This window comes from Plasmodium vivax, chromosome 4 (genome assembly GCF_000002415.2).
Source record: "Plasmodium vivax chromosome 4, whole genome shotgun sequence".
In the NCBI taxonomy this organism is placed as follows: domain Eukaryota; phylum Apicomplexa; class Aconoidasida; order Haemosporida; family Plasmodiidae; genus Plasmodium; species Plasmodium vivax.
In genome coordinates, this window is record NC_009909.1 from 555,895 (window position 1) to 577,639 (window position 21,745).

Genomic DNA, 21,745 nt, shown 5'->3' on the forward strand with positions numbered 1-21,745 from the left:
ACTAAGCAATGGTGCATAAATATTATATATATAAGCCTAATCGTAGAGCCCGCTTATTTTTACTCCCCCGGGTGGTGGGCTTGCTCATTTCCGCAAAGCGTTATTTTACTCATTAAAAATTTCTTCATCCATTGGTTGGAAAAAAAAAAAAAAAATCCGCGTATAATGTCATTACTCCCTTTTGGTAATTAAAAAATTTGGGAACCTTCCGAAAAAGAAAAAAAAAAATTAACAAAAAGTTCATGCGGAATGGAAATAAAAAAAAAAAAAAAAAAAAAAAAAATCCTTCAGGTAGCTAGCTGAAAGGATAGGAAAAAAAAAAAAAAAAAAAAAAAAAAAATCGTAGAATAGCTACTTTTAATTCTACAGAACAAAATGAAGTTGGCCCTTCCGTTCCTGTTCATACTAAGTAAGAGGGGAAAAAAAAAAGATGCTGCGAAAAATGACCCGCAATTGTGGAACCATGGAAGGAAGCGAACAAGCGAGCGAGCGGATGGGGGAATATGCGTGGAAAGTTCATCCTCCAAATGCCTGAGTCGTTTGCGAGAAGCTCACTTCTACGTGCTTTCCATTACTTCCATTCCTTCCACTCATTTTTGCTCGCCCCTTTGCTTCCCTTCCCTGTAGGCGTTGCACTGCTCGATAATGCAATTAAGTGTGACGAGGAGGTGACCATTCCTGACCCCCCCCAATCGCCAGATGAAAACCCCGGGGGCAAGGATGACCCGCCGGGTGACTCGGACCCCCTCCCTGGCGAAGGCGCGGGCGCAGTGGAGCCAGCAGGGGGCGAAACGGACTCTGGAGTTGAGGAGGGGCCGGCGGAGCAAGCGGTAGACCAGCCGCTCACCCAGTCGACAGATCAGCCAGCAGATCAGCCAGCAGAGCAGCCAGCAGATCAGGCGCTCACCCAACCAACAGACCAGCCAGCAAACCAGCCAGTAGACCAACCAACAGACCAACCAATAGACCAACCAACAGACCAGCCAGTAGACCAGACAACAGACCAAACAACAGAACAGCCAGCAGGTGAGCCGCTCACCCAGTCAACAGATGAGCCAGTAGATCAGCCGCTCACCCAGTCGACAGATCAGCCAGCAGGTGAGCCGCTCACCCAGTCAACAGATGAGCCAGTAGATCAGCCGCTCACCCAGTCGACAGATCAGCCAGCAGGTGAGCCGCTCACCCAGTCAACAGATGAGCCAGTAGATCAGCCGCTCACCCAGTCGACAGATCAGCCAGCAGGTGAGCCGCTCACCCAGTCAACAGATCAGCCAGCAGGTGAGCCGCTCACCCAGTCAACAGATCAGCCAGCAGATCAGCCAGCAGATCAGTCAGCAGACCAGCCAGTAGACCAGACAACAGACCAAGTAACAGAACAGCCAACAGACCAACCAACAGAACAGCCAACAGACCAAACAACAGATCAGCCAACAGAACAGCCAACAGACGAACCGCTTACCCAACCAACAGACGAACCGCTCCCCCAGCCGATCGTGGAGGCATCCGACAGAGCCGCAGCAGCTGCGGTGAAAAACCCGAACGAAATAGAAGCCAAATGCGCGCAGCTGAAGGACCAAGACGGGGTGAAAATCACGGGGCCATGCGGGGCGAAGTTTCAAGTCTTCCTGATCCCACATGTAACCATAAATGTAGAAACAGAGACGAATGCAATTCATTTAGGAAAGAAACTTGACGATGTGGTAATCACGAAGAAGATGCACAAGGGGGTTGGCGGCAAGTCACCCCCGTTGCTGCAGTTTGAGGAGGATGCGGATTCCCTCCTCAACCAGTGCACGGAGGGGAAAACATTTAAATTTGTGGTGGTGGTCAAGGGGGAGGAGCTGATCCTCAAGTGGAAGGTCTACGAGAAGGTGCCCTCACCATCGGACAGTAATGGAAAAGAAAAGAAAAAAAATCGCAGCGAACCGGCTGACCTGAAATGACCGTGCAGTACGCTCATCTTCCCCCCACCCCCAGTTTTTACATAATATCCCATTTTGCTGATTACATTTTTATTTTTTTTTTCTGCCCCCAGACAACAAGGTCGACGTGAGGACGTTCCTCCTGAAGAACACAGACCGACCGATCACCGCCATACAGGTGCACACGGCAAAAGGAAACGAAGACTCCTTCCTCTTGGAAAGCAAAGAGTACATTTTAGCGGATGACATGCCAGCTCAGTGTGACTTAATAGCTGCCAACTGTTTCCTCAGTGGCAGTTTGGACATCGAAGGATGCTACAAGTGCGCCTTGCTGTCCGAAAACGCGGAGTTGAGCAGCCCCTGTTTTGATTACCTCTCTCCTGATGTTAAGAATGATTATGAGGAGATAAAGAGGAAGGCGCAGCAGCAGGGGGATTTGAAGGAGGTCCAGTTGGCAGCCTCTATTGGGAAGATCCTCCAAGGGGTCTTCAAAAAAGGAGAAGCGGGTCTCAACGAGTTGGTCACTTTCGACCAAGCAGATGCAGCTTTGAAAGAGGAGCTGCTTAACTATTGCGCCTTGATGAAGGAGGTGGACGCCAGTGGGGTGTTGGACCAATACCAATTGGGCAGTGAAGAGGATATCTTTGCCAACCTAACGAGCATTTTGAAGAACCACGCAGGGGAAACGAAGTCTACGTTACAGAACAAGCTGAAGAATCCCGCCATCTGCTTAAAAAATGCGAACGAGTGGATGGAAAGCAAAAAAGGGCTTCTACTCCCCAGTTTGTCCTATACCAATGTGGAGGCCACCCTCCCAGAGAATGCCCCAGAAAAGGAAGACCCACCCAAGGGAAGCCAGAAAATACAAACGAACGGTTACGATGGCATTATCAATTTTGACTCAAACGAAGAGACGAACATGCAGTCCACCAGCTTCATTGACAATATGTATTGCAACGATGAGTACTGTGATAGGTGGAAGGACTCGAGCAGCTGCGTGGCGAAGATTGAGGTGGAGGACCAGGGCGCCTGCTCTAATTCGTGGTTGTTCGCCTCGAAGGTGCACCTCGAATCGATGAAGTGCATGAATGGGCACGATCACATGGCTACTTCCGCTCTCTACGTGGCTAACTGTTCCGGTAAAGAAGAGAAGGACAAGTGTCACGTGGCGTCAAACCCGCTGGAATTTTTGGACATCCTGGAGGAGACCCAATTCTTGCCAGCCGAGTCGGACCTACCATACTCCTACAAAGCGGTGAATAATGTGTGCCCCCAACCGAAGAGCCACTGGCAAAACATTTGGGCCGATGTGAAGCTCCTAGACAAGCAGGATGATCCGAACGCTGTTAGCGCGAAGGGGTATGCTGCCTACCAGAGCGACCACTTCAAGGGCAACATGGACGCGTTTATTAAGTTAGTCAAATCAGAAGTGATGAAAAAAGGGTCCGTCATCGCGTATGTGAAGGCAGACGATCAGATGAGCTACGACCTCAACGGGAAGAAGGTCCTCTCTTTGTGTGGAAGCGAAGAGCCCAACCTCGCCGTCAACATAGTGGGCTATGGCAACTACATCAGCGCGGAGGGGGTGAAGAAGCCCTACTGGCTACTCCGCAACAGCTGGGGCAAGCACTGGGGAGATGACGGCACCTTCAAAGTGGACATGCATGGTCCGCCAGGATGCCAGCACAACTTCATCCACACCGCCGCCGTCTTCAACCTGCACATCCCCCCGATGGAAAACGTCGAGAAGAAGAAGCCACTGTTGTATAATTACTATATGAAGAGCTCTCCCGATTTTTACAATCACATATTTTATAGAGGGGTCCAAACGGGGGAGGAGAGCGAAATGGGGATAAGTGGACAAGAGAAGGTGAGCATTTCTGCTGTTTCTGCAAATACCTCTGCAGCAGATACGTTGGACGGGGTGGATCACTCCTCCGTGGTGGTAGAGGGAAAGGAAAAAAACCCTGCAGGAGAGGGAGAATCTGCACAGGGAGTTGAATCCCCACCAGAGGCAGAAGAACAGGACGAAGAGGAGGGAGACGCGGAATCGGAGGAGGAGGGGGAGGATGAACCGGAGGAGGAAGGAGATGGTGAACAGGAGGAGGAGGGGGATGATGAGTCGGAAGAAGTAGACGAAGAAGCAGAGGAGGCAGGCGCTGAGGCAGAAGAAGGGGAAGAGGAATCAGAAGAGGGAGGAGTGGAAGCAGAAGAGGGAGACTCAGAAGCAGCGAATAACGACGTGGACGCAGCGGAACCAAGCCAGGTAGCCGCGCCAGGTGCTTCCCCAGGAGGGGAGAAGCCACAAACAGTAGCGCCGCCCAGCGCTTCTAACCCGGCAACGCCCCCCTCTGCAGCACCTGCTCCAACGCGCAACGCCTCGCTCATTAAAGTTAAACAGATAACCGAAGTGATTCATATTATGAAACACATAAAAAGTGGAAAGCTGAGGTTCGGCATAGCAACCTACGAAGACGACTTGGGAATTGCAAACAACCACGACTGTTTGAGGTCTTATTCGCAGGACCCAGAGAAGCTACCCGAGTGCATACAGTTCTGTTATGACGAGTGGAACAACTGCAAAGGGGCGCCCTCCCCAGGGTACTGTCTCAATCAACGGAGAAGAAAAAACGACTGCTACTTCTGTTTCGTGTAAAGTATTGTAATGTGGGCCACCGAGGGAGGATAGATAGGGTCCCTTTTTCCATTGCCGTAGGAGAGAGATGGGGAAAGGCGGCATACATTGTGTTGACACAGCCTTCACCTTGACACACCAATGGGAAAGGGTACCAACTATTTATCTTACGTTGTGAACGTGAAGGGATTCCTTTTCCCTCATTTGGGTGGAGCTTGCCAAAGGCGTTGTACTTTTGCAATTGTCTTTTTTTTTTTTTTGATTTTTTGGACACTTTGGATGCTTTGCGTCCTTTTGATTATTTTGATTTTTTTAATTTTTTTTAATTTTTTTTGATTTTTTAATTTTTTTAATTTTAATTTTTTGTATAACATTTTTTCCCCCCCGTTTACCCTGTATTATTAAATCTGCTAAAAATATAACTGCGGGATGAAGCGGTTTAATTTTACTTTACCGCGCTTATTGGAGCTGTGTGTGGGGTGAAGTCAAGGGGAGTCCTTCTTGAGGGGGCGTGCTGTCTGAGGAGGCATATTCCCCCGAGCGATTGACCCCAAATTACGAAAGTGTGAGTGCTCCCCCAACTGTCTTCCCACGTGGGTGCCCCCCTGCAGCTGCTAAGGAGGAATCCATCCCGTGTAACATCCATTTGGGGGGCCTCCACAGCCTTCACCGCAACTTTTGTTTTAGCTGCCAAAATGGAGAGGGTACTGCTAAGTGGTTCAGTAAAAGGGCACCCCCGTGTGGGTGTCTTCCCTTTAAAACCCAGTCGCTACAGCTGAGCAGGGGATGTGTCCCAATAGGAGACCAACATATTTAACCGCTTATGAGCAGCAGTACAACCACCAACGATATGGGGTAGGAGACGAGGCAGCAGGAGGAGGGACCTGCACCGGCTCAATGGCTCAATAATGAATGGGAACACCGTGTGAAGGAAGGCAATCCAGTAGGTGCGGCCGCATATGTGCCCCCTTCAAAGGATACCCACTATGCTAATGCGAAAAGGAACTTGCAGACGTACGGCATTGGAAGTGCTACGGGTGTAGCTCGATCAAAATCCTGTTTAGCGACCCCAGAGAGGGATCCCTCGCGGGTTTACCTTTTACAACGAGGAATGGGAAAAACGCACAAATGAGCCACCTCCTGGTAAATGTCCCCAAAAGAGAGAGGAAGGAATGGTGGCCCCTTCTGTTACGAGCAAAGGGGGTTACATTAAGTTGCGGGGGTTAAGAAGGCGCTGCTTTCGGATGGCTAATCATCCCGCGTGAAAATAAGATTGGCATATTTACCTCCTAACGGATGCGAAACTGGTTTTCTTTCGCGTGGTGCGTTCGTCCGTTCCGGTTCAGTTGCACGCTTTGTCGAGGCTAGAAGAAGTCTGTGTTGGTTGGGAGTTAGCAGCCGCTCGCTTGGTTGCATTTCCAGGTGCTTTGTAATTCTTTTTGGTGTTTTATGCCTTTTTGCAATTTTTTGCGATTTTTGCCTTTTTTTGCAATTTTTTTGTTTTTTTTTCCGATTTGCCCCGTTTCTCTCCCCCCCGAGGAAAACAGAACAGCTTATCTGAGGTTCGCCGTTTTCACCCTAAGGAGCGCTCCTCCCTGGGTGCAAATGAAGGGGATACGCAGTAAAAAAATAAAACAAAGGTAAAAGTGGCAACAAAGTGGTAACGATGATGATAATACTGATAGGGTAAACGTGCCCTGGCGTGGAGCGGAATGTGCACGGGGAGAAGAAGCGACACGTGAGTTGCTAACTTTCTCCCCCTTGGTGTGCGTTCGTTTCCCCAGCAGCGTTTCCTTTCACACACACACCCGGTTGGTTTATTTTATTTGCCGGGGGTAGGCGGCCCCGACAAGAGACTCGAGAGCTAAACAGATTGCTGCTCAGGTTACTGCACCAGGCGGGCTGCTTCGTCCCCATTCGTTATCGTCTTGCCAATTTGTCATCATCGTCCTGTTCGTGTGACCATCATTGCGTTAGCGTTACTTCGCTTTGTGTGCGCCTTTCGTTTTACTTCCCTTTGTTTTGCGCTCTTTCATTTTGCTTCGCTTTCCTTTCCTTTGTTTCGCTTTGCTTCCCCCTTTCCAGCGAAATGCCCAACCAGTTGCCACCTTTACCCTTCATGAACAGAACAAACTTGCTTGTTGGTCAAAAGTGAAAGTTGACCAGCCCCCTTCGCGAAAGATACACCCCTTAGCCAAGAGCTCCATACGATCCAAATTACCCGCGCCAAGGATAATCCTTCGGCTATTTTACCACCACCCGTATGCGGCAAGATGAAGTCCCGCATCTGTGCCCTTCTGCTAATAGGTAACAATGGGAGGAAAGGCATCCTAGCGGAGAGAAACTTACCTTCCGAAAATATTATGCGTTTATAGTTGCACACATGATGAGTCGCTCTGCTAATTTTTTTTTTCCATCCCAGAGGAGAGCCCCCCACTTCTGCTTCCCCTCACCATGGGGAGTTAGATGCCTCCTCGGCAGGGACCACATGTGTGCGTACTTTTGCCAAAACTGCCTCTTTACAGGTCTTGTGTTTGTAAATGAGGGAGCACGATGCGCCCCACCGGCGGGTGAGGGAACTGCCGTAACTGTTCAAGCAGGTCAATCCCCAGGTTCAGCCGGCGGAGGAGATGGAGGCGGTGGAGGAGGAGGAAGTTCTGCAGGTTCTTCCCATAGTAATTCAGGTGGGGGACAAGGCAGCGATGCGGCAGCACAAAGACCAGCGGCACCACAACCACCACCAACACCTCCTGCAGAAGGGTCATCATCACCTCCAGCGGGTAATCAGAATCCATCTACTTCTGGTTCTCAACCACAAAATGTTTCCAGTGTTGCTGCTCCAGTTCCCCCAGTGGAAGCTACTCCCCCCCCGAGTGTGACGAACCCATTTAAGGTGAAGTCATCTTTGCTGAAGGACCAGAAGGGGCTGAAAATCACAGGTCCCTGCGAATCCTACTTTCAAGTGTACCTCGTGCCCTACCTCTACATGAACGTCAACGCGACGAGCAGCGAAATTGAGATGGAGCCCATGTTCATGAAGGTGGACGACAAGATTAAATTTGAGAAGGAGAAGCATCTCCTCCATAACATCTGTGCTGCGGATAAAACGTTTAAGCTTGTCTTGTACATGTACGATGGGGTGCTGACCATCAAGTGGAAGGTCTACCCTCTCAACGGGGATAAAAGTAAGGCGGGAAAGAAGACACTATAAAATAATTGATGTTGAGGTGGGTACTCCCCTTACTCACCCATCATCCACATAACCCTCCTGACCTTCACTCATCACTACCCCTCTGCAGCTGCCGACAGAACGCTGGACATTAGGAAGTACAAAATGAAGGACATCGGCCAACCCATCACCTCCATGCAGGTGGTGGTCATGACCGAACAGAACAAGACCGTCTACGTGGAGAGTAAGAACTTCTCCATCATGAACGAAATTCCAGGTAGGTTCTCATAGCGGTGGGGAGTTGCCTTTTAAGAGGGTCCCCCCAAAGTGTATACTCTGCTGTTGAACGGAGTAGCGTCAACATTGCTCCGCTTCGATGACACCTCCCTCTTTTTTGCAGAGAAGTGCGACGCGATTGCCAACGAGTGCTTCATGAGCGGTGTGCTGGATGTGCAGAAGTGCTACCACTGCTCCTTACTGCTCCAGAAAAAGGAGAGCGCTCAGGAATGCTTCAAATTTGTCTCCCCCAAGATTAAAAACAGCTTTGACGAGATACAAGCGAAGGGAGAAGACGAGGAAAACCCCAACGAAGAGGAACTGCAAAAAACAATTGATAACATATTCGTCAAGGTGTATAAGAAGGGGGAAAATCTTTACAAGGAGGTGGACCAGCTAGCCATTATAGACTCCTCCTTTAAGTCCGAGCTGCTGAAGTACTGCTCATTAATGAAGGAGGTAGATACCAGCGGTGCGTTGGACAACCACCAGCTGGGCAACGCCGAGGATGTGTTCGCCCACATAACGACCATGCTCCACAGCAACAGCGACCTTGATGTGTTTTCACTAAAGAGTAAGCTGAAAAATGCGGCCTTATGTTTGAAGAATGGGGACGAATGGGTTGGAAGCAAGACCGGGCTGGTACTCCCCAATTTGTCTCCTCAAAATTTTGAGGACAGTCCCACCCAAACTTTTGACGGAGGAGATGAACAGGCAGCTTTGGAGGCCGGGGAGGATGGCGTCGTCGATTTGACCTCCCTCCAAAGTGTGGACGTCAGTCCATTCCTCGTCACAGATAAGCTCTTCTGCAATGATGACTACTGCGATAGGGCGAAGGACACCAGCAGTTGTGTGGCAAAAATTGAGGTGCAGGACCAGGGCGACTGCGCTACCTCTTGGCTCTTCGCTTCTAAGGTGCACCTAGAAACGATCAAGTGTGTGAAGGGATACGACCACGTCGGTGCATCTGCTCTCTACGTGGCTAACTGTTCCGGTACAGAAGCGAATGACAAGTGTCACGCGGCTTCTAATCCGCTAGAATTTTTGAACACCCTGGAGGAGACCAAATTTTTGGCAGCCGAGTCTGACCTACCATACTCCTACAAAGCGGTGAATAACGCGTGCCCCGAGCCGAAGAGCCACTGGAAAAACCTTTGGGAAAACGTGAAACTTCTAGACCCCACGAATGAACCCAACTCGGTAAGTACCAAGGGGTACACAGCATACCAGAGCGACCACTTCAAAGGCAACATGGACGCGTTTATTAAGCTTGTAAAATCCGAAGTGATGAAAAAGGGATCTGCAATCGCCTATGTGAAGGCACAAGGAGCACTCAGCTACGACCTGAACGGGAAGAAGGTCCTCTCTCTGTGTGGAGGTGAAACGCCCGACCTCGCTGTCAACATAGTGGGTTATGGCAACTATATCAGTGCGGAGGGGGTGAAGAAGCCCTACTGGTTGCTGCAAAACAGCTGGGGTAAACACTGGGGGGACAAGGGAACTTTTAAGGTCGATATGCATGGCCCGCCTGGATGCCAGCACAACTTCATCCACACCGCTGCCGTCTTCAATCTGGACATCCCCGTGGTCGTTCCCGCACCGAACAGCGACCCAGAAATAAATAATTACTACTTGAAGAACTCTCCCGATTTTTTCAGCAACTTTTATTTGAATAAATACGAGGCAGGAAGTGACGGCAATTCTGACGATGCAAAGAGTGTGAGCGGCAATTCGACGGTTCAGGGACCAGATGGACCAGCTGGTCCATCTGGGCCAGATGGGAATGTTGGGCAAAAAGGGGCAGCTGCGCGAACTGGAGAACCATCTACGGCCGTAGAACGATCGCAAACTGCAGATGGTGTAACAACTCCACCAGGAGGAGGAGGTGCGAATGGAGGACGCCAAGGGGCTGAGGCATCGGTTCAAGAAAGAAACGCAGTTGATTCAGGCTCACCACAAGCTGTTACGAGGCCTACTCCACCCCCTGAGAGAGTTGCATCTGGATTGGCATCCGTACAACACAGTGGAGATACGACACTACCACAATCGACTACATCATCAGTAACGCAAAATCCACCCGTGGCTACGCGACCTGCACCGCAAACGACTCATCAAACGGCGCCAGCACAACCAGCAACCCCCAGGGAGCCCCTCTCATCGCTGAAGGGTAGCACTGGAGTTAACGTGACTGAGGTAAAGGAAGCGCTGCATTTCTTGAAGAGCGTAAAGAATGGAAAAGTAAAAAGCAACTTCGTGGCGTACGTAAACGCAGATGCCATGGGCGATGAGAAAGTTTGCTCCAGAGCTTTCTCCACAGATGCCGATAAACAAACGGAGTGCATCGAATTTTGTGAAAAGAATTGGGATGCATGCAAAGGTAAAGTGTCTCCTGGGTACTGCTTAACGAAGAAGAGAGGAAGCAACGACTGCTTCTTCTGCTTCGTGTAACATGTGGTCATTGAAATAGAGGGGGGCTATGTGGATACTCCTTTTTTTTTTTTTTTTTTTTTTTTTTATCCTCCCAGCATAGCAACAGCCTTCTAGTGAAGGATGAAATGCGAAAAGTGCATGCAGCTTTTGAAGCGCATGTATTCTCCCCGTTGCCCTGTTGGTGAAACCACTTCATCTTTTGATGCTCCTTAGTGGACTCAAAAGGTAGATGATTGCACAGGGGTGTGAGTAATGGAATGTGAACGTTTAAGTAGTTCATTTTATGTTTCCCTCTCAAGTGGCCTTTTTTTTTTTCTTTTTTTTTTCTCTCTCTCGCTGCTATTTTTTACACACTCGCGAAAATCTAAGCGCCCAACAGGATTCACGCGTGAACTTCTCCCTCGCACATTTTGCGAGAAGCGCTTCAGGCGCGACCACATGCACACATTAAGACCAACATTGGCACAAGCATTAACAGAAACGTGAACCTTAAAGTAAAATTAAAAAATGATTTCAAAAATGTTTTTCGGTTAAAATGAAAGGCGTATGTTTGCCCCTCTCATCGGTTGAGAAACTGTTGCACGTTGGGTTGAAGCTCCGTTCTTGTCGAAAGAGTTGTATTCCGTTTATTCTCGTTTTTTTTTTTTTTTTTTTTTTTTAATACTTCTCCCAATTGAGCATCTGCGTACCCACCGATTTTACAGCGCAAAGAGGGTGAACCCCTTTCCTGTTCGTTTTTCGTCCGAAGTTGCGCAGTCGCAGCGGAAGTTGCCCAGCATATGATCACGTACATACTCTCGTATTCACTAACTTGTTGATTAACCTACTGGCTAGTTCATTTACTGATTGACCGCCTGCCCGCCTGACTAACGCATATATGTGCTCAGCTTTACACACTTGAGCGTGGAGAATAGGAGAGGCCCCGCCAGGACTTGTTTCCGCCTGCATGCAACAAGATGAGGCTCCCCATCTTCCATCTGCTGGCATTATGTAATAAGAAAAGAGATGAGAGTTCATCGATGAGAGAAAGAAATGAAACGTGAGTGTTGACTGCTCAGCGTGAGGGGGGCATACAGCCATGGCCGCGCCTGCATGCATTAAGGAAAGTGGATTAATCTGGCGAAGATAATCCCACCGTTGAAGCTAGACGTTCATCCCTGTTTATATTTTTCTCCCCCTCTGAATTTGAACGCAGATTGGGTCTGCACCGAAGGTGTGGTCAAATGTGAACAGGAGGGAGGCGGATCGGGCACAAGCGATTCCTCAGGTGGGGATCCCCAAACGAGTCCAAAGGGAGGTGAGGCTGCCTCATCTGCTCACGGTTCACAAGGATCAAAGGAAAGTGTCACACCAGGTGGAAGCCATGCTCAACAGGAAGCAGCAGCTCCAGAGAAAACACTAGTTCCACAGGAATCACCAGCTAAAGAGGGTGGTGCACCCCCCAGTGTTCCAGAAAACCAAGCACATAGCCCTCAAACACCGGGAGGACCCCCTCCAACTGCATCCAACATCATCGGTACAGGCGTTAGCAATAATGGAAGTCCCCCACATGCAGCCGCCACACCCGGGGGTGATAACCCCAAACAGGAGGAAGCCACAACTGCTTTGAAGCCCATTCAAGTAAAGTCAGCTCTGCTGAAGGACCACAAAGGAGTGAAGGTCACCGGGCCGTGTGACGCCACCTTCCAGGTTTACCTCGTGCCCTATTTGTACATCGACGTGAATGCCAAAAATACAGAAATAGAGATGGACCCCATGTTCACCAAAGTGGATAATAAGATCAAATTTGAAGAAGGAAAGCACCGCCTGATGAACATTTGCGAGAAGGGAAAAACCTTCAAGCTAGTGGTGTACATGTACGAGGACGTTTTGACCATAAAATGGAAGGTGTACGCTCCCAAAGGGGTGCCAGGTGGGGAGAAGTCCTAATGAAGTAGCCCCAACGGGGGGTGTTTCCCCCGGGGGTGCTCATTTAAGAGAGCGTTTATGAGGGCGTTTAAGTGAGCGTTTAGAGATCGCTTAGAGATCGCTTATTTGTGTGCGTGTTTTTTCCCCGCACGTGCACACCCCCGCGCAATGACCCCCCCTGCAGCAGCGGACAAGACGCTGGACGTGCGAAAGTACAAAATGAGGGACATCGGCAGGCCGATCACCTCCATACAAGTGTTGGCCACGTCCAAAAACGACGAAACTGTTCTGGTCGAAAGTAAAAATTACTCTGTGATGGAGGAGATACCGGGTAGGTTCCATGGCGGTGGGGAGTTGTCTCTTAAGAGGGTCCCCCCAAAGTGCACGCTCAGGTGTTGCAAGCGGCAACGTTAACATTGCTTCGCTTCAATGCACACCTCCCTCTTTTTTGCAGAGAAGTGTGACGCGATTGCCAACGAGTGCTTCCTGAGCGGCGTGCTGGATGTGCAGAAGTGCTACCACTGCACTTTGCTCCTGGAGAAGAAGGAAAATGCGCAGGAATGCTTCAAGTTCATTTCGCCCGAGATAAGGGACCGCTTCGATGATATCAAGACCAAGGGAGAGGACGAGGAAGACCCAAACGAAGCAGAACTGGAAGAGTCTATTCATACCATTTTGGAAAAAATGTACCAAAATGGAGGAGCAAATAATGAGGTTAACCATTTGGCCATCTTGGATGACACCCTTAAGGAGGAGATACAAAATTATTGTGCCATGATGAAGGAGATGGACACCACTGGGGTGCTCGAAAACTACGAAATGGGGAACGCAGATGATGTGTTTGGAAATATAGCAAAGATGATGGGGAAAAATGGAAATTATAGCGTCTCTTCGTTGCCAAATAAGATGAAGAATGCGGCCATTTGTTTGAAAAGCCCTGACGACTGGGTGGAAGGCAAAACGGGGCTGATGCTCCCCAACTTGGTGCCTCCCTATTTGGTCCACAACAACGTAGAGGATGTCACCACCTCATTAGAGACATCCTCAGATGGAACGACTGCCTTCAAGCAAGACGATGATGGTACTATCGATTTGACCAACCTGGACTGCGTAGATGTGCACCCCAGTGTGCTCGCGGATAAGATGCACTGCAATGATGACTACTGCGATAGGGCGAAGGATACCAGCAGTTGCATGGCCAAAATTGAGGTGGAGGACCAGGGCGACTGCGCCACCTCTTGGCTCTTCGCCTCGAAGATGCACCTCGAAACGATCAAGTGCATGAAGGGTTACGATCACGTCGCTAGTTCTGCCCTCTACGTGGCTAACTGCTCCGATAAGGAAGAGAGCGACAAGTGTCAAGCGGCGTCAAACCCGCTCGAATTTTTGGACATCCTGGAGGAGACCAAATTTTTACCAGCCGAGTCGGACCTACCATACTCTTACAAGCAAATGGGAAACGCCTGTCCGGAGCCGAAGAGTTACTGGCAAAATCTTTGGGCTGACGTGAAGCTCCTAGAAAAGCAGTATGAACCCAACGCGGTTAGCACCAAGGGGTACACGGCCTACCAGAGCGACCACTTCATGGCCAACATGGACGCGTTTATTAAGATGGTAAAATCTGAGGTGATGAAAAAGGGATCCGCAATAGCCTACGTGAAAGCGGCAGGAGTGATGACCCACGACATGAACGGCGTGGATGTGCACAGCTTGTGTGGCGGTGAAACGCCAGACCTCGCAGTTAACATAGTGGGTTATGGCAACTACATCTCCCCGGAGGGGGTGAAGAAGTCCTACTGGCTGATGCGAAACAGTTGGGGCAAATACTGGGGGGATGACGGCACCTTCAAGGTGGACATGCATGGACCGCCTGGATGCCAACACAACTTCATCCACACCGCCGCCGTCTTCAACCTGGACATGCCCCTCGCCACGCACTCCATCAACAAGGACCCAGAAATAAGCGACTACTATTTGAAGAATTCGTCTGATTACTATGAGAATCTGTATTACAAGAAGTTCCAGGGAAGTGGCGCCACGGGGGGAGCCGGTAAGCAGTGGGTGCAGGGAGCCTCCACTGTGTATGGGCAAGAGGGTGATCCAAAAGTGGCTGATGAAGCGGGAGGAGAAGCAGCACAGAGCATAACTACCCATTCAAGAGCTGAACCCGCAGGAGATGCACCCCCTTCAGGACCACCTCATGCAGGAACGGACTCAGAACAGGGAGAAGGAACAGGACCTACGGATGGAGAAGGACCAACGCGGGTTGTAGATGAAAAAGCACAAGCGGGAGGACCACTCACAAGCCCAGGAACTTTGCAAGATGCAGTCGCACCAGGTGGACCACAAGGACCACCAGAACAAGGATCACCAGGATCACCAGGACCACAAGAAACACCAGGACCACAAGGACCACCAGTACAACAAGGATCACCAGGACCACAACTACCACCCGTACAACCCACAGCGCCTGTACCACCCGTATTACCGGTACCACCCGTATTACCGGTACCACCCGCAGCGCCCCTACCTGGCGCCCCGACCAACAGCACCGTACCCACCACCGAGTCGGAGGTGAAAGAAGTTCTTCACATCCTGAAGCACATCAAAAAGGGCAAAGTAAAAGTGGGGCTAGTCACGTACGACACGGAGAAGGTGATTGGCGCGGAGAAGGTTTGCTCCAGAGCGTATGCCGTGGACCATGAGAAGCAAGAAGAGTGCGTTGAGTTTTGCGAAGCGAACTGGGACGCATGCAAGGGTAAAGTGTCTCCCGGGTACTGCTTGACGAAGAAGAGAGGAAGCAACGACTGCTTCTTCTGCTTTGTGTGAGTTGGGGGGGTGGCCGCGCGAGGGAAAGAAGCGCACGCGTGAGTGCCAATTCGTGCATCCAATCATCCATGCGTGTGTACACGGAGTAGGCACGTATACGTATGTATGTGCAGCTTCCCTGGCGACTGAGCGGACCCCCGTCCAATCAAAGCCCAAGTGAAAGTACGGCCCCACCGCCTTTACGCACCTGCAGATGCTCCTTTCGAATTATCCATTTTATGTAAATGAATTATAAGCTAGGCATTTCAAAGGCATTTATTTTTTCCCTTTATTTTTTACGCGCCTTTTTTTGGCCCTCTTTTGGCCCCTTTTTTACACGCCCCTTCTTCACACACGTTTAGTAAAAACCCGCGAGAGAGTTCACGCGCATACACGGATGAGCGAATTAGCTCTCCTCAAAAATTGACTCGACACAAATGTTAAGCGGCTGAACGAGGTTAAATTGGCATGCAAAATGCAAAAAAAAAAAAAATAATTTCTCTGGGTCGGACGCGTCGCCCAAGCGATGGATAATTCTGAGTCGCTCACTTGTTCATCCTGGTCGATCTTTTCCTAGCCGGTGTGTGCACATGCGAAGGTCCACGTGTGTGAGCAGTATGAGGAGTTAAGATAGTAAGAGAGTAAGCCATTTGTTTCGTGTCATGCGTGGGGTCGACTGGCGGCGCGTTAAAAGAGCGCGAACGTTCCAGTGGGAATAAACGCACAGATGGAGGCATACGCGGACGCACACGTGGACGCACATATGGACACACACCTGGACACACAGATGAACGCACAGATGAACGCACACAGGTGGAGACTCTCTCGGTTCACTTCTCACAAAATTAGTGCTCAGGTTAGTGCACCCCGGAAATGCATTTTTTTTTTTTTTTTTTTTTTTTTTCTCCTCGGGAAGCAAAACGAAAAGCTAGTAGCCACATGTGTGCTTCATAAACAGAACAAACGAGTTACTTCGTAAAAGGTAAAACTTGGCTAGTCCTCCGCGAAAGTTACACACGTACGTTAATAGTATGACCAAATCAAAAAATACGCGAAGGATAATTATTACAACCATTTTTGCCTAATCCTGAGGAACAAAATGAAGTCTCGTTTGTGTGCCCTCTTGATATTGTGTAAGGATGAGAAGGAACAAGTGAGATGGGCTACCCCATCTGGGGCATCCCTTTCACATGGGAGTTGCCAAAGATGAAGTTGAAAGTGCTGCCCTTGTATGCTAACTCGAGGGAGAAAGACTTACCCTCACATGGAAGGGCACCCCCTCATTACATTCCCCTTTAATGCTTTTCACCGCAGATATGTTGCTGAATGGGCACTCAGTGAAGTGCACGGCGGCTGTGGGTCAGGGACAGGGAACTGGAGTATCAACTGATCAAGGTGTCTCGTCACAGCACACTGCTAACTCTGCAGGTCAAGGAATTGGCTCTTCCACTGGCTCTACTGGTGTCCCTCAATCTAGACCACAAAGTGGGGGCGGAGATACAGGAACCCAAGGAGGCCAACAAGACAGAGCAAGTGGAACTAGTGCAACACATGTACCTGTAGTACCACAGAATGGGCATGTTCAGTCTAATCCACCACCTTCAACATCAAGTGGTGGTCCAAATGGAGGCGGTGGAGCTTCCATTACTCAAAATGTTCAACAAGCGAATCTTCAAGCAGGTTCCGATACCCAAGTAGCTGCCACCCCCTCCGAGAGCTTCACAAATCCCATTCAGGTAAAAGCGTCGTTGCTGAGGGACCAGAAGGGGCTCAAGATCACAGGTCCTTGCAAGTCCTACTTTCAAGTGTATCTCGTGCCCTACCTCTACTTGAACGTTAACGCAAAGGAGAGCGAAATCGAAATGGATCCCATGTTCATGAAGGTGGACGACAAGATCAAATTTGAGAAGGAGAAACACCTCCTGAACAACATCTGTGAAGACAATAAAACGTTTAAGCTAGTCGTGTACATGTATGAAGGAGAGCTGACCATCAAGTGGAAGGTCTATCCTCCCAAGGGGGAGACAAGTAAGAGGAAATGGAAGAAATAAGAAGTAATTGACATTTAGGGGGGTACTCCCCTCTAAGCGTTCATCATCCACACGATCGTTCTGACCCTCACGCATCACTACCCCCCTGCAGGCTCCGACAAAACGCTGGACATTAGGAAGTACAAAATGAAGGACATCGGCCAGCCTATCACCTCCATGCAGGTGGTGGTGATGAGCGAACTGAATAAGACCATCTACATGGAGAGCAAAAACTTCGCCGTGATGAACCAAATTCCAGGTAGGTTTACGGCGGTGGGGAGTTGTCCGCTAAGAGAATCCCTCTAAAGTGCACGATCTGCTGTTCAGCGTAGTAACGTTAACATTACTTCGCTTCAATGCACACCTCCCTCTTTTTTGCAGAGAAGTGTGATGCGATTGCCAACGAGTGCTTCCTTAGCGGTGTGCTGGACGTCCAGAAGTGCTACCATTGTACTCTGTTGCTGCAGAAGAAGGAAAACGCTGAGGAATGCTTCAAATTTGTCTCCCCCACGATTAAAAACCGATTTGAAGATATACAGACGAAGGGAGAAGACGAGGAGAACCCAAATGTAGTGGAGCTGGAAGAAACTATTGATCTCCTTTTAAATAAAATTTACAAAAATGGGGAAGGAGAAAGTAACGAGGTGGATCAGCTAGCCATTATAGACTCCTCCTTTCAGTCCGACCTGTTGAAGTACTGCTCATTAATGAAGGAGGTAGACACCAGCGGGTCTCTAGACAACCACCAGCTGGGCGACGCCGAGGATGTATTCGCCAATTTGACACACCTCTTGCAGAGTAACAGCGACCATGATGTGCCATCCTTAAAGAACAAACTAAAGAGTCCCGCCATATGCTTAAAGAATGTAGGTCACTGGGTTGGAAGCAAAACTGGATTGGTACTTCCCACCCTGGAGTATAGCACCTCGCAGGATAACGCGGAATCGTTTGATGAAGGCGAGGAAGATACTTCCAATTCGACTACCACACAAAGTGCTGATGTGCATCCCTTAAACGTCTCAGATAAGCTCTTCTGCAATGATGAATACTGCGATAGGGCGAAGGACAGCAGTAGCTGCATTGCCAAAATTGAGGCAGGGGACCAGGGCGACTGCTCTACTTCTTGGTTGTTCGCCTCCAAGGTGCATCTGGAAGCCATCAAGTGCATGAAGGGGCACGACCACGTCGCAAGTTCGGCCCTCTACGTGGCTAACTGTTCCGGTAAAGAAGCGAATGACAAATGTCACGCGGCTTCTAATCCGCTAGAATTTTTGAACACCCTGGAGGAGACCAAATTTTTGGCAGCCGAGTCTGACCTACCATACTCCTACAAAGCGGTGAATAACGCGTGCCCCGAGCCGAAGAGCCACTGGAAAAACCTTTGGGAAAACGTGAAACTTCTAGACCCCACGAATGAACCCAACTCGGTAAGTACCAAGGGGTACACAGCATACCAGAGCGACCACTTCAAAGGCAACATGGACGCGTTTATTAAGCTTGTAAAATCCGAAGTGATGAAAAAGGGATCTGCAATCGCCTATGTGAAGGCACAAGGAGCACTCAGCTACGACCTGAACGGGAAGAAGGTGCAAAGTCTCTGTGGAGGTGAAACGCCCGACCTCGCTGTCAACATAGTGGGTTATGGAAACTACATCACCGCTGAAGGGCAGAAGAAATCCTACTGGCTGCTGCAAAACAGCTGGGGAAAGCACTGGGGAGATGACGGCAACTTCAAGGTCGACATGCATGGACCGGATCACTGCCAGAATAACTTCATCCACACCGCTGCTGTCTTCAATCTGGACGTCCCCGTGGTCGCTCCCGCACCGAGTAGCGACCCAGAAATAAATGACTACTATATGAAGAACTCCCCCGATTTCTTCAGTAACTTTTATTTTAATAAATACGAGGCGGAGAAGGCCAATGGGTTAGGCGAAGAAAAGGGACCTGTCAATAACTCAGTGCTGTATGGTCAATCGGGGGAAGAAACATCAGCGTTACCGGCATCGGTAGGTGATCAATCTGGCAAAGTAGTAGCACAAACAGCCGAAGGATTGGGCGCTCAACAAGGATCAGGAGGAGGATTAGGAGCAGCAGCAGGGCCAACAGGACAAGAAGGAGTAGGAGTAGCAGCACCAGGGGGAAGAGGAACAGGAGGAGAAGCAATAGCAGCAGCAGCAGTAGTAGTAGTAGGAGGAGGAGGATCAGGATCAGCAGGAGAAAGAGGAACAGGAGTAGGAGTAGCACCAGGAGTAGGAGCAGCAGGAAGATCAGTAGGAGAAGGACAACAGTTACCAGCAGGGGCTGCATCACCTGGAACAGGAACTCAACATGTCGGAGGGTCTGTCTCTGGAGGCACAAATTCAGGGAATGGCGCAACAGGAAATAGCGGTCCAAATACGCAACGTGGACAGGTCAGTCAAACCGTTAATGAAGCCGCTCCCTCCACCGTGGAGAAACCTAAATCAATCGACTCAACGGGCGTAATCAGTGAAGGCATAACAGGAGTATTCCACTTTTTGAAGAATGTAAAAAAAGGAAAAGTGTCTAGCAACTTTGTGACGTACGATAATACGAAGGCCATCGGCGATAAGGCATGTTCCAGAGTGCAGTCCTCAGACGTAGATAAGCTGGATGACTGTGTTAAATTTTGTGAGGCGAACTGGAATGAATGCAAGGGTAAGGTATCGCCTGGTTACTGTCTAACGAAGAAGAAGGGAAACAACGACTGCTTCTTCTGCTTTGTGTAGGAAGAGTGTGACGGGCGTGGTTAAAGCGGGCAGACAAACCTACGTGTTTGTTGCGTCGCTTAATAGGAACGGCTTTCTCCCTTCAATTACAAAAAAAATATATAAATAAGAAATAAAATAAAAATAAGGCGAAAAAAGCGAAAAAAAACGAAAAAATGTACCTGCATATTTTACGCATGATAAGGCGTTTTCCTTTTTTTTTTCCTCCCTGCGTTTATTGGCGACCATTTTTTTGCATTTCCTGGGAAGGTCTCCAAGCAGGCCTCGCGCGTCGATCGTCCGTCAGGCGATTTATAACGACATTTTTAGGCAGTTTTTTTTGCCATTTTTTTCCTTTTCTTTTTCCTTTTCCGTTTTTTTTGCACCGCTAACCCCCGGTCGGACTACTTCACGAGGAGTGACATTAAGAGGAGCATCCCCTAAGCGGGCGGCGGCAAACCGCGCTTGACGCTCGTCTATACTGCACCGCAGTTGCCATCTTGTGCGTGTGCATACATTCACGGCAGAGGCAGGCTCGCACTTAACCTTGTTCAATCTTAAAATGGGCACGTATCCGTTGGCTGAAAGGTTGGAAAAAATTCCAAAGGGGTAGGAGTTAATGGGGCTTCAATTCATGTCGCTGAAAATTGCGCTTATCTTGCTGCCCCTATGGAGTGTATTCTCCACTGTCGTCCTCATCGCTAATGCTTAGCATTTCTTTTCTTTTTCTTTTTGGTGGGGAAGCTTTCACGCATGGGAGTAGAAACGAACCGGTTGGGAGTTTCCTCCAAATGGGGACTTCGAACGATTGGTATGGACGCCATACAAGTGTGCACTAAGCGGATGGCGCGACCAAAAAATGGAGAACGATCAGCATATATCATCCTACCGCTTAAGAGACAACCCCCAGCAGGTGTGCCCCTACTATACCATGTAAAATTGAAGTGGTGAAAATGGCAAATGTTTAGGAAGTCGCTCCAGCGGTGAACACACTAGCCGTTGAAGGGGTGCTCTCCTCAGCACAGATGTATCGCAATTAAAAAAAATATTTTCGGACGTGCCATTTCTTTGTGAATAATTTTAAAGCAATTGGTGCGACATGAGGACGGGGGGGGTACCTCCCAAACACATTCCATTGGTCTACTCCTCCAGGTGGAGATGGCGCTTCTAAAGAGGTTGCCCCAGACACGGGTACCCTCGCAAACGTGGAAACAGTCGCCTCAGAAGGGGAAGCTCCATCAAACTGGAGGCCCAGTCAGGTGAAGCCACCTTTTTGCTAGAGGGCCAGAAGGGGGTGTAAATTATCCGACGGTGTGATACATTCTCTCGAGTATTTCCCGCGCCATGATTGCACATGAGCGTCAATGGGGAGAGTAGCGATGCTAGAGAGGGACCCCATGTTGAAAGAAGTGAATCATAAGATCAGCTTTGGAGGTGAAAAAGGACCACCTGTTTGATGTTCGCCGGGAGGACAATAAGCGTAAACCAGTTTGATATGCCTCCGAGGACATTTTAACAATAAAATGGGGGGCATATCCATTGGGGGATGAAGAAGGGTAGTATTTTATTTCTCGTGCAGGATGAAGCAACCCATTGGGGTGATCAACCAAGGGGTACTCAAATTGGGCATACACGTTTCGTAAAACTTCATTTGCTCTCCTTTTTTTTTCCTTTTTTTTTTATGAGCGATAGGGCAATGCTCGGAGATGGGTGCTACCGCGCGGTAGTGTATGCCCCCATTCACCCCTCCATTGTGCACCACTTGTAAAGAACAAAATGGCCACGCAGAGACTTCGACCGGGGGGACCCGTGCACACACATGGAAAATAGCATTTATG

The 21,745-nt window shown here is 49.4% G+C and overlaps 4 protein-coding genes across 4 annotated transcripts, besides 11 other annotated features; all 4 read left to right on the forward strand.

Annotated features, from left to right (window-relative positions):
- Nucleotides 1-375: 375 nt before the first annotated feature.
- On the forward strand, nucleotides 376-4,578 carry PVX_003845 (serine-repeat antigen 4 (SERA); the record flags this gene model as incomplete). The annotated part of the gene is made up of 4 exons (XM_001612958.1): nucleotides 376-409; nucleotides 628-1,098; nucleotides 1,243-1,890; nucleotides 2,036-4,578. 4 exons carry the CDS (start codon nucleotides 376-378, stop codon nucleotides 4,576-4,578), a joined length of 3,696 nt encoding a protein of 1,231 aa, XP_001613008.1.
- Nucleotides 613-642: a microsatellite.
- Nucleotides 672-699: a microsatellite.
- Nucleotides 1,267-1,345: a microsatellite.
- Nucleotides 1,376-1,719: a microsatellite.
- Nucleotides 1,648-1,827: a microsatellite.
- Nucleotides 4,579-6,830: 2,252 nt separating the features above from the next.
- PVX_003840 (serine-repeat antigen 3 (SERA)) lies at nucleotides 6,831-10,450 on the forward strand (the record flags this gene model as incomplete). The annotated part of the gene is made up of 4 exons (XM_001612957.1): nucleotides 6,831-6,864; nucleotides 7,020-7,742; nucleotides 7,857-8,003; nucleotides 8,127-10,450. The coding sequence occupies 4 exons, from the start codon at nucleotides 6,831-6,833 to the stop codon at nucleotides 10,448-10,450; spliced, it is 3,228 nt and encodes a 1,075-aa protein (XP_001613007.1).
- Nucleotides 6,918-6,989: a microsatellite.
- A 400-nt stretch (nucleotides 10,451-10,850) lies between the features above and the next one.
- Nucleotides 10,851-10,876: a microsatellite.
- A 63-nt stretch (nucleotides 10,877-10,939) lies between these two features.
- Nucleotides 10,940-15,169, forward strand: PVX_003835 (serine-repeat antigen 1 (SERA); the record flags this gene model as incomplete). The annotated part of the gene is made up of 4 exons (XM_001612956.1): nucleotides 10,940-10,961; nucleotides 11,628-12,344; nucleotides 12,525-12,671; nucleotides 12,795-15,169. 4 exons carry the CDS (start codon nucleotides 10,940-10,942, stop codon nucleotides 15,167-15,169), a joined length of 3,261 nt encoding a protein of 1,086 aa, XP_001613006.1.
- Nucleotides 11,427-11,450: a microsatellite.
- Nucleotides 15,095-15,264: a microsatellite.
- A 983-nt stretch (nucleotides 15,265-16,247) lies between these two features.
- PVX_003830 (serine-repeat antigen 5 (SERA)) lies at nucleotides 16,248-19,928 on the forward strand (the record flags this gene model as incomplete). The annotated part of the gene is made up of 4 exons (XM_001612955.1): nucleotides 16,248-16,281; nucleotides 16,463-17,176; nucleotides 17,291-17,437; nucleotides 17,560-19,928. The coding sequence occupies 4 exons, from the start codon at nucleotides 16,248-16,250 to the stop codon at nucleotides 19,926-19,928; spliced, it is 3,264 nt and encodes a 1,087-aa protein (XP_001613005.1).
- Nucleotides 16,386-16,411: a microsatellite.
- Nucleotides 19,624-19,802: a microsatellite.
- Nucleotides 19,929-21,745: the final 1,817 nt, after the last annotated feature.